The sequence below is a fragment of the Artemia franciscana genome, chromosome 15 (genome assembly GCF_032884065.1).
Source record: "Artemia franciscana chromosome 15, ASM3288406v1, whole genome shotgun sequence".
Lineage (NCBI taxonomy): Eukaryota > Metazoa > Arthropoda > Branchiopoda > Anostraca > Artemiidae > Artemia > Artemia franciscana.
The window spans coordinates 35,870,105-35,886,928 of NC_088877.1; the positions used below are offsets into that span (position 1 = coordinate 35,870,105).

At 33.0% G+C, this 16,824-nt stretch overlaps 1 protein-coding gene across 2 annotated transcripts in view; it reads left to right on the forward strand.

Annotated features, from left to right (window-relative positions):
* Positions 1-1,116: 1,116 nt before the first annotated feature.
* Positions 1,117-16,824, forward strand: part of LOC136036413 (homeobox protein araucan-like) — a 38,068-nt gene continuing 22,360 nt past the window's right edge. The window contains exons 1-3 of one of the 2 annotated variants that reach the window (XM_065718628.1): positions 1,117-1,332; positions 10,945-11,112; positions 16,427-16,582. In XM_065718628.1, the coding sequence (XP_065574700.1) occupies positions 1,297-1,332; positions 10,945-11,112; positions 16,427-16,582 (360 nt within the window). In that variant the 5' untranslated portion in view covers positions 1,117-1,296. Of the gene's footprint in view, positions 1,333-7,757; positions 7,841-10,944; positions 11,113-16,426; positions 16,583-16,824 lie in introns of those variants that run through there. The other variant, XM_065718629.1, reaches the window with a different exon arrangement.

A 16,824-nucleotide genomic window follows, 5' to 3' on the forward strand; every position in this document is an offset into this window, starting at 1 on the left:
CCTGCCTAAATCCATTATCTGTTGAAAAATAGCAGAAGAAATCACAAAAAAATAACTTATCTTATTTCTGGACTATTCTTCAGATTCCTCAATATTTAAACAAATATACTTCATTGTTTTCATTCCCCCCCCCCCAAAAAAAAATTAATTTTTTTTACCATAGATAATTTTTCATTTCTCATATATTTACCCTTTCTGTACAGGGGCGTAAATTAGGAGAGATTTTCTCTCCTAAATTTGTTTGCCCCTCTCCCCTAGATTTTTATAAATACCTCTTTTCAATATGTCTGTTAAAATTGCCCTTTTTTGGTATTTTTCATTGAAATAGTTAAAAATAACAAAATTAATCCTCCCTGGAAATAGAAAAATCGATGCTGCTGTTGGCAGGTTTGTTGATATCTTCATGTAATTTTTACCGCTATTTTTTTTTAAATAGGCCTAAATAAGGATAAGTAACACAATTCAACACAATTTTAGGATGGGAGTAGCCTACAAAATTATTTTTACGGATTAGAAGATCACGCTCCTCGGAACTATTTTGGCCTCTGTAATTAGTAAAACTTTCAAATTTCTGTAAAGGCCTTTGCCCCCACCAACAAATAAGCCCCTGTTAGAAAAATTCATGTCTGGTGGTGTACCTTGTTGGCCCCCTTTAACTTGGGGATAAATTTAATTTAACATGTTTTTTCAAACGTATATTTTCCATCAACCCCTCTCTCCCACGCTCTAAGCGGGTTTTTTTAAGTGTCTCTTCATGCAAATTTTTCCTCTTTATTTATTTTAAAAATATTAAGGTTGCCATACCGCAATTAAATTTGATGTTACAATTTTTCATGACAAAATGAATCTAGCTTTATTGGTTTTCTTTTTCCAAATAAGTAGTTCAAGAATGATCCGCTAGAGTGACAGGATTCGTGTCAACATGGCCCTAACAGCTGTAGTCTAAGTGTTCCATCATCTAAATCCCGATTTTTTATTGGCTAAAGTTTTTAAAGGCGGAGCCCACAAGTCGAGATTAACGAATCACAGTACAGGCAATAAACAAAAAGGACCTTTGGAAATATGCCTCATAGTGGGTGAAAAAGGTTGAAATTTTCCCCTTAGGAAAGGGCGTGAATTGTCTGATATTTTGGTGATTTCAGTTACACCAGTAGCTCCGTGTTAGTTTTTGCTCTTACCCTCTGGGGAGCCTGCGACAATAAGAGATTTGTCATACTCTGTTTTTGATCGTGTATCACAACTTCAGAGACAATTTAGTAGTGATAGTGACAACTTGTAATTGGTGTAATTTGTGTTATGGCACAATTTCTAAATACCACTAACTCACCACCGGTAAGTACTTATTAATATATTAGCATAATCTATATTATAATGAAAACTATTTTGTATGAGTTTGGCTATTTAACATTTTTAAAACAACATTTTATTTCAGCGCAAGCCATTTACTTTAAAAAATTTTTTTTTATTTATTCCTGCGAAAATAATATTTAAGTCAGCATTTATAAATATAATTAAGTCATTAGTACGTGGTTGTTGATACACCAACTATAGATTATTTTAATGTTCTAAAATTATTTTTGAAATACTTTTAATGAAATGACATTATTCTTGCGAATGTAACAATTGCTCTAATGCTTTGAAACTAACTTTAGTTAATACATATTGTAGCCTATAACTATAAACAACGGGTCGTTTCTAACCGTAAAGAAGAATTGATAGTTACAATAGAGATTATTCTTATTTTGTGATTTATGGAAGTTCTCTTCTCCTTTATTACACTAGGATACAGAAGCGTAGCTCCATCATTTTTATCATCGGGGGGAGGTGTACATCTGGAGGGTCATGGGGCATGTGCAATGTAATAATTTTTCTCTAAGTAATTGAGGGGGGCAACTGACAAGTTTATTTAAAGAAGAGTACAAAAAGAAAAACAAGTCAGGGCGCCAGAAAAATCTTGGGGAGCCCATAGTTCCCCTGGATATACCCCTGTTTTACATAACGTTAAATAGAGCTAGGTCAACAAAATAAAATTAAAATTCGGTTTATATCCATTATTTTAGGAAAGGACTGAAATTGTAAAATTACTTTTACAGTTTTACAAGTCTCAAATGTTATATGTAAGACAAGTTACAAGTCTTACATTGAATTTTGCCTCCAAAATTCAATTTGAAATTCAAAATTCAATTTTTCCTCCAACGGGAAATGACTTAGCGCACAGTGTAATAAGATTCATCCAGCGAAGCCAGTTTGGACTGTCGTCCAGACTGGTGCACAGGGATTTGATTATGGGAGGGGGGATTCTGAAAAAAAGTTTGTATTTGGCAAATTAAATAAGAAGAGCCCAGAAAATTTCAAAAATACAATATTTCGGAGACGAGGGGAGGGAAGGCCCTCCCTGAATGCGTCCCTGGAGTCCTCTTCCTTATTTTTCACTTTTTTGACTTAAACCATATGATTTTATTTTATTTTACTCTCACTTATTCCCGAATAAAAGCGAATTTATTTTGATGTGAATAATAGTTGGCGACAGTTCACCGGTCAAAAATTATATTTAAACCAACAAATTTTGCCATTTACATATTACCTTAAATTTGGAACCACGGGGAGAACTATAAATTGTAAAATGAAAACGAGAGGGCACCCCCTTCCCGCAACCTTACGTAAATCTCAGAAAACCAAGAGTGCCACAGAGTTCCGCCACGCTTGACAAAATATTCGCCAGGTGTGACACAATTTTTGCCACGCTTGCCCCCCCTTCAACTCGTTTACGTCATTTCTGAAAGTGTTGACTTCCCTAAAATCATAAACAGTGGTAAAAGTACGAAATCGATAAGTTTAGAATCTGCATTGAAAAACATGACGATTCAAACAGTTCGTGGTAACGAACTGTAGTAAGGAGCGACCCGGCTCAATAGTAACCAAAACTCTAAAAAATGGAATTTTGATACCAATAGCTACATCAAAAGAATCGCATTTTAATGCTGGTTTTAAATATATAAGTTTCATCAAGTTTAGTCTTACCCATCAAAAGTTACGAGCCTGAGAAAATTTGCGTTATTTTAGAAAATAGGGGGAAACGCCCCCTAAAAGTCATAGAATCTTCACGAAAATCACACCATCAGTTTCAGCGTATCAGATAACCCTACTGTAGAAGTTTCGAGCTCCTATCTACAAAAATGTGGAATTTTGCATTTTTTGACAGAAGGCAGATCACGGATGCGTGTTTATTTGTTTTTTTGTTTTTTTGTTTTTTTTTGTTTTTTTTCCCAGGGGTGATCGTATCGACCCAGTTGTCCTAGAATGTTGCAAGAGGGCTCATTCTAACGGAAATGAAAAGTTCTAGTGCCCTTTTTAAGTGACCAAAAAAATTGGAGGGCACCTAGGCCCCCTCCCACGCTAATTATTTTCCCAAAGTCAACGGATCAAAATTCTGAGATAGCCATTTTATTCAGCGTAGTCGAAAAACCTTATAACTATGTCTTTGGGGACGACTTACTCCCCCACAGTCCCCGTGGGAGGGGCAACAAGTTACAAACTTTGACCTGTGCTTACATATAGTAATGGTTATTGGGAAGTATACAGGCGTTTTCAGGAGGATTTTTTTGGTTTGGGGGAGGGGTTGAGAAGAGGGGGATATGCTGGGGGAACTTTCCTTCGAGAATTTGTAATGGGAGAAGAAAATTTCCATGAAGGGAGAACAGGATTTACTAGCATTATTAAAAAAAAACAATTAAAAAATAAAAGTGAAAAAGCTTTTTCAGCTGGAAGTAAGGAACAGCAATAAAACTGAAAACAAACAGAAATTATTACCCATATGAGGGGCTCACCTCCTTCTAATACCTCGCTCTTTACGCTAAAGTATTTTCGGTAATTTCAACTACTTATTCTACGGCTTTTGTGATTCAGGGGGTCATTATTAATGAATTGGGATAAAATTTAAGCTTTAGTGTAAAGAGCGAGGTACTGACGATGGGGCGAATCCCCTCATGTATGTAATAAAAACATGAGAATACAAAAGTTCTTTACGTAAGCTAATTTATAAGTTACGTAAATCTTTTACCAATAAAAAGATTCGTAAAAAATTAAAAGTTCTAGTTGCCTTTTTAATTAACCAAAAAATCGGGGGGCAACTAGGCTTCGTCCCCCGCTCTTTTTTTCTCAAAATCATTCGATCAAAATTATGAGAAAGCTATTGAGCCAAAAAAAAAATATGCAAATTTCGTTTTGATCATTCCTCTGCGGAGAGCCAAAATCAAAACATGCATTGATTCAAAAACGTTCAGAAATTAAATAAAAAAAACAAGTTTTTTCAACTGAAAGTAAGGAGTGACATCAAAACTTAAAACGCACAGAAATTACTTCGTATATGAAAGAGGCTGCTTCCTCATCAACGCCCCGCTCTTTACGCTAAAGTTTTTTACTGTTTTAGAAAGAAGAATTGAGAGAAAGAGTCAAACTTTAGCGTAAAGAGCGGGGCGTTGATGAGGAAGCAGCCTCTTTCATATACGAAGTAATTTCTGTGCTTTTTAAGTTTTAATGTAGCTCCTTACTTTCAGTTAAAAAAACTTGTTTTTTTTTATTTAAATCACATAAAGGTACCAACATTACTAATGTCAATTTGGCAACTGCTCCAAAGGTTCCTTATGACCTAATCCCTGTCCTATTGTTAATTCCCGTAAATCAACACACTGACAAAAAAAAAGAGCTTAAAAAATTCTAATTATAATATATTGAACATAAAAATGGAACATGTATACGCTAAGCATTTCCAGGTATTTTCTTGTTAGTCCAAAGGCAAAATTTCTGTAAGAACAATTGACGACAGTCCGTCGGTCAAATAGCAACGGTGGGACATAGCTGAATATATATTAATAACTAATTGAGCGTGTTCCAGTCCAGCACCAGCTTTCTAATTCAGGGTCATAAGTTAGTAGGGAGTAGGAGGGTAGTTGTACCCTCCATACCATGCTTTGCTCTCGGGCAGGCCTATTTTGCCCATTGAAGACCTAGTTCTCCCTCGGATTCTCGCTTAACTTCCCCAGCAGCTTCAATCATAGGACAAACCTACAATTTTCTTTTTAATCATGACCGGGACAGGCGCGTACCCATAGAGGATGCCAAAGGGGCTATACCCCTCCCCCCTCAAGAAAAAGTCAGTTGAAAAGCTTAAAATTTTTCTTTAAAATACAACTTTTTTCTAAAGAATTTTGAAAAGGTTTCCGTTGGTTGGCCCAGGGACCCCCGTCAGCCCCCCATAATTGTTCTCTGAGTGTGCTACTGACCCGGGATATGTGCAGGAGAATTTTTTTTTTTTTATCAAACAAGATAGTTGGAAAATCATTAAACCAACCGACCAAAAATACTGGGTTTAAAAATGCCAGGTTGCTAGAAAATGTCATATAACGTCTTTCAATATACCACAGCCGAAGTGAGACCTCGACCAGGGCCAATTTAGTTTCTACTTGGGCTGGGAATAATACCCACTATCTGATTCTCACCCAAATATTTAGCTATGTGTAAGTGTTTGCTTCCCCACCTCCCCTTCAAACACAAAACAACCTGCTAAAAATAAATAATTACAACGGTAAATAATTTCTGGTATTTTTTCTTATCTTTTTCAAAAGGGTACCCCTTTCCTGACCTTGTGTGTAGCTATACTTGCGGTAAGGCTAAGTTAAATAAGGAAGAAGACGCCATCTATTATGATAAAACTTTTTGTGTTTCCGAAATAATGTAAGCTATAGCCTTCAATTAAAAGCTATTAACTTGATTTGAAAAAAGTGCTCAAAAATTAAGATATTTAAATCTACTTTTAGTTTGAGTTACTTTTCAAGTTTATAAATGAGACAAAAATAGAAAACATTGATTTAAAAAAAATAAACTACATCATGTCATTCAAAAATACATGCTAAAAGCCTATTGCGTTAATTTTAACTATACGTTACTATACTTTACCCTCCCTTCTAATACGCAAATATATAGCCCAAATTATACATCTCCAACGTGTTTTTGCGTTTCTTGATTTCCTCACAGTTGGTTCACTTTGAGGGTACACGCGTTGAAAAAAGAGTGACGCATGGCAAAAAGCATGGGGCATATATAGTTTGAGCTATAAATTCAAACATTAGGAATGGCTAGGGGAAAAGTACAGTGGAATTGCAGTCAAAATATGTTAACTACAATTTGTCTGCATATTATGAAGCAAGAATTATTTCCTTAACATGTTTCCTTCTCAAAAGCCCCACTTCTAGGTCTACACTGGTATATTTTTAATGAAAATACCATAAAAGATATCTTTCCAACCTAAGAAAGGGGGATCCATGAGAAATGTGGCTTCCCCCTATCCCCTATTTACTATAAGATTTAAATTAGGAAAGTTCCGTTTGATCCACATAGAGGTTTTAGCAGATTTAATTTTGTTTATGAGAATAATGAGTGTTCAATTATTAAAATGATTTATATATCATCATAAATTACTATCCACGTAAAAGTTGTGAAAATGAGTGTTTGGCGGTATGTGATACAATCATCAGTTCATGAAGAGTATTACAGCCCGTCGGCACCTTTTGTCACTACAATTACCCAAATGTGGTCAATCTTTTGTGATAATGTTATGTTTGGAAGTAATTTTACAGCAATTCACCGACTGTGGAATATTTATAATTTGCTTTAAGGTCATTACTTAGGTGATATTTCTTTAATTTGATAGGATTTGATCCTCTCAAGAGGAGTTTATATGCTGTTGAATCAAAAACAGAAAAATGCACTTGAAACTTAACGAGAATAGTAAGTAAGTTGTTTTGTACCATGGTTGCCAGCTGATGAGTTTGTGAAAGTACAAAAGCATGACCCAAAATTTTTCCTTTAAAAATGGCCAATTGGAAAACATAATCATTTTCTAGGTCGTACGTGCTCCAGTATGAAAACGACCAAGATTGCGATCTGTTATGACATACACACATCAATCTGATAGTTATACAAGAGGCAATAAAATTATTATTAAAAGTATGCAATAGTTTACAAGGTGTCTGTTAAATCGAAAAAGATATTTCACAATGTGAGGCTACTGATAAGCCCTCAAATATTGTCTATCTTCCGTATATCCCAAAGATCACAACAGAATTAAAAAATATTTGCACAAAAAATAATCTGTATGTAGTTTTTACTAATAATTTTAAAATCATTAATTTCTTAAATTCTGGTAAAGATAAGACCTCAGTTACTCGCCAAAGAGGGGTCTATCAAATACCCTGTGATTGTGGAAATTACTATGTCGGCAGGACCCATCAGAATATAGAAAAACGGTTACAACAGCATAAAAAAGACATAGACAAGGCATTAATTTCAAATAGTTCCAACAACTCCTTTGATTCTGCTTTAGGTTGGCATATATTTAATAATCCGTCCCACACGGTACTTTTTGAAAAATCTTCACTCATCAGTAATGATTTGGAGATAAAACAGGTGGTTCGAGAATCAATCAAAATTAATCTCAAAATAAATAATAATATTTCTTTGAACAGGGACTTAGGGGAATACTCACTAAATTCTTTATACTCAAATTTAATTAAAAACGATCTAACAAAATATTTTACTAAACCGATATATAATAGTACTGAACCAGCTACGAAAAGGCCTTTGAGACACGCTGCTAAAAAAGCAAGGTTGGCTCTGAGAAATTGCATTTAATCACTTTGTTCTCTTTAGTTTGAATGAGTTTATATTCTCACTTTATCTTTTTGTCAGTCCTGGTTGAACTTCGTTGAAGTAAGGATGCTAGGGCTGTTTTTTAAAAACGTTTTTAAATAACTATATTTAGTTTTAATTCTCACAATTTAATGTAAGTTTATTTATATATACATATTTTCTCTCTCGTCCTCGTATTGTGCTGAAGACAGCCCTTGGACATAGGGCCGAAATATTCACAGAACTGATTTCCACTGTCTTAAAAAGATTTTCCCTATTGTTTCTACTTTGTATTTGTTTGTTATGGGAAGGCAGTGTGGTCTTCGTCGCTATTTTCTTAAACTATTTTAAGTATTCTAAATAATTATTTTCGGTTTGAATTCATTCCCTCAGCCTTTTCATTTCTTCCCTATAATTTTCTAAAGAAATACCCCTCCCCATTCTATTGGTTTTTTCTTTTTCTGACTGTTACTAAGTAACAACCTTTAAAAAAGAAGCTTTTACTTGAAGAAATGCAACATTCCTTTTTTCGACTTCAGCAATAAACCTTCATTTACGTAATTACACTAAATAACTTGACCATTTTCAGAAGCTTAAATCAAAGAATTTTGTTAATTAATCTGTGCTCACGCATTAAATTCTCTTAATGGGCTCTCCCGTCATCAATATATTATTTCTAAAGAAACATCACAAGGAAATGTTAGAAAAGATCTCCATGATATGAATCAGGTGATGGAAAGCCATGTTTCTTGACTTTAATGACGTTGGAAATCACATAGATTTACCTACTCGATAAACACAGATGCGCATTGGGGTTATTTGTAAGTAAATTTGTATTTAGACATTTAGTTATGCTAACCTTTATTTTGAGGGAGGAGGGGGATAATTTGGAGATAAAAAGCTGTAAAAAATTAACAAATTATATTAGGATAATATAAACTGGAATAAATTGCGGAGATTATTATTCTTTTGCCCTGTCCGCACAGGGCAAAACATAGCCCCCCTTAAATTTGACACCCATATTATTATTTTGCTCTCAGATAAATGTCTTTTTGAAATATCGTGTTTTGGGGGATGTTTCATTTTGAAGAAAAGAAAGACTATATGGGTAATACAAAAATTACTGGGAACGCTGTAGAAAATACATTTTAATATAAATGAAATATATGCAAGATATAAATATATTTGATATTTGCAGAAGGAGAGGACGGATAAAAGCCATGAACAACCTATCCAAAGTGGGTACCTCCCTGTAAGTGTCTGAGGGAGTCCGACTCCCTCTAAGTGACTGTTATAATATTAATTACAGTAGCGATTATAAAAACTCTAATTATTATATGATAATTTCAATTAGATAGTACTATAATTATATATAATAATTATAAATAAATAAATAATAAAATTTAAATAAAATATTATATGCCTTAGACTTGTGACCAGTTTTATTTGAAAACCTTCCATCTTAGATCACTAATCAAATAAATTAGAGCTGTTTCGAAGTTCAAGAAAAAATAATTATGTTACTACTTAAATGATATTTAATGTAAATCATCTATCTAAAATTATTTTCCAAGGCTGGATAGAAACACATACCTCCGTTTAGCCTGAACTTGTCAAAGGTTTCTTCACTTCATTCAAGGTTAGGCAGAATGGCTTTCTGACTCATCTGCGCTATTCCTTATATCTGCATTTGTTGATAGACAGCTTTTAGTGGCACAATTTTTCAGAAACCATTTGTCATAGCTTCAGGAGCAGCAATTGGAGGGGCAGTTGTCTCAATAAATCGTGCCCTAGATATTACACCCTTATATTAAGAAAAACACCGTGCTATCTTCGTTTCTATCTATCTTCGTGTTATCTCTTTTTTTCGTTTCTATATATCTATATTCGTGCTATCTATCTTTTTTTCGTATCTTCGTTGAAAAAATTGAAAAAAAACATACTAATAGCCTGTAATTATTAAAAAACGCCACATTTCATCCAGAGTTAGGCAAACTAGGGGAGGGGGAGCAGGGGAAAGTTGTCCTGTTGACTATATTTTCTGCCCCCTAGATTAAAAAGAAAATCTTTGTAATTTTCATTGGAAAAATTGCCCGCCCCATAGATTTTGAAAATACATTTTATTTGTACACTCATCAAAGACATTGAAAAAAATCCCTACATTTCCGTGAATTGACACCATTTGATAGCATCAAATTAAAAGGTGCTTACACCACTTCAGGGAAACAACCTACACCTTCAGCATCCCTTTTTCTGTATTTATAAAACATGAAATGCTTAAATATTTCATTTAAACGGTTACAGTAGACGCAAGCAATTATTACTATCAATTACACCTGAAATTGTAGGTTCAACCGGCAATCTTGCTCAAACAAAAATTCAAATTAGCTGAAAATTTAGAAATGCTTTGATAATTGCGTATAATAATACTTGCTCACGTTGTAAAGACAGAAGGAATTCATATTCTGATTATTTCTTTTGATGTATACAGAGTTTGCATACTAGTCAGAACCCCCAGTTGTCAAGTATGCCAAGAAAGACGAAAAGGAATGCTTCATATGAGACAGTCATGGCCAATTATATTCTTTAAAGCGGGGTGGAGGAGATACTAAGGGCTCCAAGTTTTTGAACGTGAATGAAGTCATCATTAGCTTTATGGGGAAGGAGGGTTCCCTACTATCCCTTCTGGTTCTGTGCCAGGTTTCCTGAGATATTAAAAAAAATACACAATTATAAATAGAGAAATAATATTACTTGTGACATAATAGTATATGGTTAAGTCAAATCTGAATTTGAATTGAAACCAGTAATAACTCTGGTTACGGGCAACGCACAAATGTAAAATAACTACTCTAAAAAATATACCCAATAAAAAAATCTAAAAAATCAGGATATATCTTAAAACCTCGCTTTTTTTGACCACACATGCATAGCTTGCTTGGAGCGTGACATACATGCTTTGTACGTGACTTTGTACTATTACTTGTGACATAATAGTATATGGCTAAGACAAATCTGAATTTGAATTGAAACCAGTTATAACTCTGGGTACGGGCAACGCACAAATGTAAAATAACTACTCTAAGATAATAACCCAATAAAAAAATCTAAAAAATCAGGATATATCTTAAAACCTCGCTTTTTTAACCAAACATGCATAGCTTGCTTGGAGCGTGACATATATGCTTTGTACATGACAAATCAATTTTTCGGACCTCATTCATCTATGATTCTAAATACCTCAATCGTTTACTTCAGGTGTTAGGATTGGCAATGTCTAGTTCCAGTGGGATACGGATACCTCCAGTGACTTCTATTACAACAGCTCAAAATAGTTCAAAATGTTGTGATGGCATGAAACCCATGATACCTGACCCCTTGACAGGTCAAATGATTTGTTCTTGCAAGCTGGAATCTAGGCATCATGTAAGTTTTCTTCATTGTTTTTTTTGTCACAATCTTGATTTTATTGTTTGAAGCTCCATGTTTAGCAGCAGTCCCGTATCTTAGCAATGGTAATGCGGTACTTCGCTTGAAACCTTTTTAAAAATAATAACCCTTCTTGATCCCCCTGCTCTTTCCGTTGACGTTTTACTTTTTGTCCCAATTCTATAAGAACGACTGATTTTTCACCGCCCCCTAATTTTGCAAATATAACTTTTGGGGGGGACTTTCATTTAAAAATATCTTTTATGATATTGTCACTGACAACCTTAGAAAAAACGACAAATTTCCTTGCTTCACTATAAATTGAACAGCAAATTCCCCCCTCGTTTTAAATTTCAAAAATTGATGTCTTTGATATTGCGTTCAACCTGACTTTAGCATGCTAAAAGTAGCTTTTTCAGATTCCTTTCTAGCTTTTAGTGTATTAATAAAAAATCTTTTTAATAATAAAAAGTTTTATAATAGCTGTACTATAGAACTTTGGATGAACGGTTACGTGGAACATTACAGAAGCGCCATTTGGGCCAAATCTTGGGGTGGGCATGAACTCCATTTCGCCCCCCCCCCAATTTTCACGTAAGAAAAAAATGCGAGTTTTGGCAGCACATCGATCGAACATTCTAAGTAAAAACTCATTTTCAGCACCCGTGTGTTGCATGGAAATGTGCTGTAACCCAATGTGGAACTCAGCCACACTGACCTCTAACATTAATTATATCATGAAAGATCATAATTAACGAGGTTAAGTGATAAAACTGAAAGTGGAAAATTTAACCAGACTAATGGCTGGCCCTCCCAAGCGAGAAACTTTCTTGTTTAAGTAAACAATACGTCGGTGAAAGTAATAGGCGTGCAGTATTTTTAAATCAATTGGACATAATGGATTATGTTGAACATCATTGATTATTATGGCCAGCAAAGGGCTCTTTGTGGTGGAAGCTTGGGCCCCCTGAAAAATCTGGGGTGGGCATTTGCCCACCCCATTATCTGGAACATTATTCAAATAAATGGGTTTAAAACCTGCATAATTTTTGGGCTTCTATAGGACTGAAACCATTCTAACCACCATTGTGTTACAGCCTCCAGGAAAGACAAATATCAATTGACCCCCCGCCCCTTCAAGACGACCTGAAAGTTTCAACTTTGCTCCCGTAGCTGTTTCTGACATATCATAGACATACCCTTCAGACAACCTTGGATATACAAATATAGTATTTATTTATTTATTATATTGAACAAAATATCTACAACAAACATAAAAACATAATTCTGGGCTGGCCAAGAGTGTGACAGAAGGCTGTCCGAAGGGGCAGTCCAGTAAACATGGAAAAATAAATATATCTTTATCCGAAATTTGCTTCAATCCTAATTTCACTAATCGAATAAAAGCTGAGTCGCCCAACAACCTACAAAACAAACCACCTAATACCAATCCATTATCATCCTCCATTTCCTCCACGATAAAACTGCATTTATATATATATATATATATATATATATATATATATATATATATATATATTATATATATATATATATATATATATATATATATATATATATATATATATATATATATATATATATATATATATATATATATATATATATATATATATATATATATATATATATATATATTTACAATTAAAAAAAATGTATTTGTTATATCATTTATCCTTTAAGCAACACTTAAAATTATTCAAATCTTCATTATTTTTACCTTTACTATTCACTTCATTACTTTACTACTCACTTCATTCAACAGACTAATACCTTTGTGCAAAAGGGAATGTTAAGAATTGTGTGTTGTCACTAGCAGAGCATGTAATATACTCTTCGCTGGACCGTAAATAATGTCTTGCTTTATTTCAGCAGCCCCATTAATATGCTCTGAAAATTTTAACTTTAAGTTTTCTAAAGGCATGCTACATGCCCCTAAAGTACCCCCTAGATCTGTCCCTAGATAGAGATCATTTAGGAGTTTACCTGTCTTTTGTATATAATTTGTTCATCAGAGGACCTTGAAGATACGATTATTTAAATGTCTTGGTGTAGCTTCATACATTTTATTTTTATGATTGCTATGAATCCTGATTAAAGCTTAATTACCGAGAATTTCTGGTGATTTACACTTGTTTTAATTTTCACGTGTGTCAAATTTAATGGTTTGTTTTGTCTTTTTCTTGCTTTACGAGGTCATTTTTGTAGTCACAGAACTTTCCGCTTCGCTTTGCCAGAGTTTTAAAAACGGTGATTTTGTTAATGAAGAATTCTGGAAAATTAGTCAATATGTGGGTTTTTCAAGCTTTCGATTTTGAAACATTCACTCCATTGTTGAAATGTTTAAAATATATTTTTTAAGCAGGGCACACTAGACGAATTTTGTTCTTCCTGCTTGATATTTCAGCATTTTTTATAATCTCACAAAGCTTTCTGAAATTTCCAAATAAATTGCTAGTATTTTTTTCGATTCCTGACCTCGAGGTAACGCAAAACTCGTGAAATAAACCTTAGTTCAAAAATATTACGAATTAAAAATTATTATTTTTCTTTAACAATCTGTTTAAATATTTGTTTTGCCTTAACGGGGACCTACTTATTAGTTTCTTATCCCTCCTGAATTTCTGCGTAAATCTAAGAGTAAAAAAAGCACCATTTTCTGAATAGCTCAAGGTAGGGTCGATATATTCTTCCTGTAACCTAGTGATGCTAGCTTTTTGGTCTTAGATTATATAAATTTATTATTAATAAAAAATATTTAGTGAGCCATAGTTTTTGTTTCACCCAGCAAAATTGATGGTTCAAATTATGAGCCACCAAATTTTATCTTTAGACCTCTTTACTAATATAGAAGTAGAAATGGAATAAATTCGCTATATTTGAGATAATTCCAGCGTAACAAATTATTTTGAACAATTCCAGAAATACAGCAATATTTATATGTAACCAAAAGCTGCAAGTGGGTCTGTAGCTCGGGTTAGAACTTTTTTTATTATTAAAATATACATTTTATTCCTCTTTCACTCAGATAAATATACAGGATATTATTTTGGTTTTTGAGCTATATATATATATATATATATATATATATATATATATATATATATATATATATATATATATATATATATATATATATACATATATATATATATATATGTATATATATATATATATATATATATATATATATATATATATATATATATATATATATATATATATATATATATATATATATATATATATATATATATATATATATATATATATATATATATATATATATATATATATATGTGTGTGTATGTATATACATGTGTATGTGTATATATATATTTCAAGTTAATTGTCAGTTTCCTTAGGGTCAATTGTTCCTTTTTCTTTTCTTTTTTTATGGTTACTTTCATTAATGAGTGGTACAAGTGATGGTCACCTGGTGTTTCAATGTTTCGGTTGTAATAAACGCTGATGAATTGAGAGGATATTTTGACATTATCTGATGGAGTATAGGAAGTTATAACACAGCTTAATTTCCGTTGTGTTGCGTTTTACTAAAAGCAGTTTCGACACATAACGATGTTTCTTGGTATTTACTCCCATGTATCTTTTTTTTAATTGCTGGTTTGTTAAACTAGTAAAACAAAATGTCTAACTATTTACCACTAGCACTCGGATAAATGTAAAGGAAATTATTTTCGGTTTTGGGGCACATATCGAAGTAAAGGGGGAGGGCAATTTCGCTAATCAAAAAAAGCGATATATATATATATATATATATATATATATATATATATATATATATATATATATATATATATATATATATATATATATATATATATATATATATATATATATTTATAGAACATTCTGTTGAAAGCTTTAAATTGTAACGCGTTTATGGAACCGCCTTCTGTCATTCATTATTACCAGGCAGGCTCCATTTTCGTTGAAATTTAGTCGCCAAATTAACCATGTTAATAATTTAGAAGCCAAGTTACCAAGTTAATAATTTAGTTACCAAAAATAAAAATCCTTTTGGACTGTCCTATTTTGCATTGACAAAAGCTTATCATTAAAAGCGGGGCATACATAGGAATCTATTTTAAAGAAAGTGGGGAAATATTTCTCTGCGACTCAAACTAAAAAATGTGCTGAAACTTACCAATCACAGGTAAAACATGATTTTTTTTTTCAGTAAATGAATTCTTGAGATTTCGAAGATTCCCTAATCAAAAGGATATTGTCGTAATTGCTTGGCGTAAGTCCTTAGACATCAGAACTTTTAATTCACTAAAATATAGAGGGAAGGGCCAAATGTATTTTTAAAAATCTTGAGGGGCAATTTTTATATTTTGCCACTTTTTTAAATATAATACTAATAACAGGTATTTTCAATGGAACTACCAGACAATTTATTTTCAAAATTTAGGAGGACAATTACCCCCTCTACCCCTCCCCAACTGATTGCCTGTTTGACACAATAAGAAAGCCTTCTTGCCATTGTTAGAATTAAATTATGAGATTAAATATTGGTGTCCCAGGAGAGGAATAAACAGAAGGGGACATGTATGTTATCATCATAGACTCCGTCCTTTGGTCTGAAGAATTTATTTTATCTCTATATAATATTGTGATATTCTAAACTTAAGTTATTTAGAGAAGAACTCGAACTAGAAATAACGAAAGAAAGGAAAATTGTTAGAAAACACACAAAAAACTTTACATTTTGAGGGGAGAAGACCAACTGACTTACGTTCCTGGTTTAGATATCTTTGAATCAGACCTTGAGTGAAACACTCATATATAAACTACTCTCTGTGGCCATGTAAGCCTCAGAAGTGTCAATGGAAGGGAATAGGGCTATATTCTCGCTTATGTTAAAACTGTCTTCTCTTAGTAGTTTCATTTTCAAAAAGAAAAAAAAAATTTTCCCAAATAAATTTTTGTGACATCGGGGTGGACAGATGACAAATATTTTTGACAAAAATTCCAAGAGGACTTTGAGCCATGGGGAGGTATCCGTAGGTAGCCTATGGTAGGAGATGGGACAGAGACTGGAAGCTGGGGAGCTGTAATCGATAGATCGAAGTGGTTGCTGGACATAATTCCAAAGCCTATTGGTGCCTGGTAGGACAGTTCTTTGTCTGGTTCCCCCGAAAGTAAAAGTAAAGTAAGCTATTGCGTTTGAAATAATATATATTTATCAAGTGCATTTCTTTTATTTAACTGTTGAGAAACGTAAAAATATTTTTATGTTTTTTATATATAAAATCTTATGTTACAGGCTGCTGCGTCCTTGCTTGGTTTGCACAGATTCCAATCAGGATTTACTCTTAATGGATTGAATTCTTTTTATGGAAGTCTAAATCCATCCATAGGAGGGACAGAGGGCATTATGCCCGGTGGAATCAGTGGAGACGTGTTTGGAACACATGGAATGGTAAGGGTTACAATTGATAAAAGTTCGGTAAATTATTGTAAATAATTGTAAATTATTGTAAATAATTATTGTAATAATATGTAAATAATTGTAAATAATTGTATATTTGTAAATTATCCAGAATACACTCAAGAATTCTAATCTGCATGATCTGACAAACATCTGTTGAGCTATCTGTATTCAGAGACAAATAGCTAAAGCTCAGTGAAAAACTATGGTCTAGGTATATTTTAATTATATAC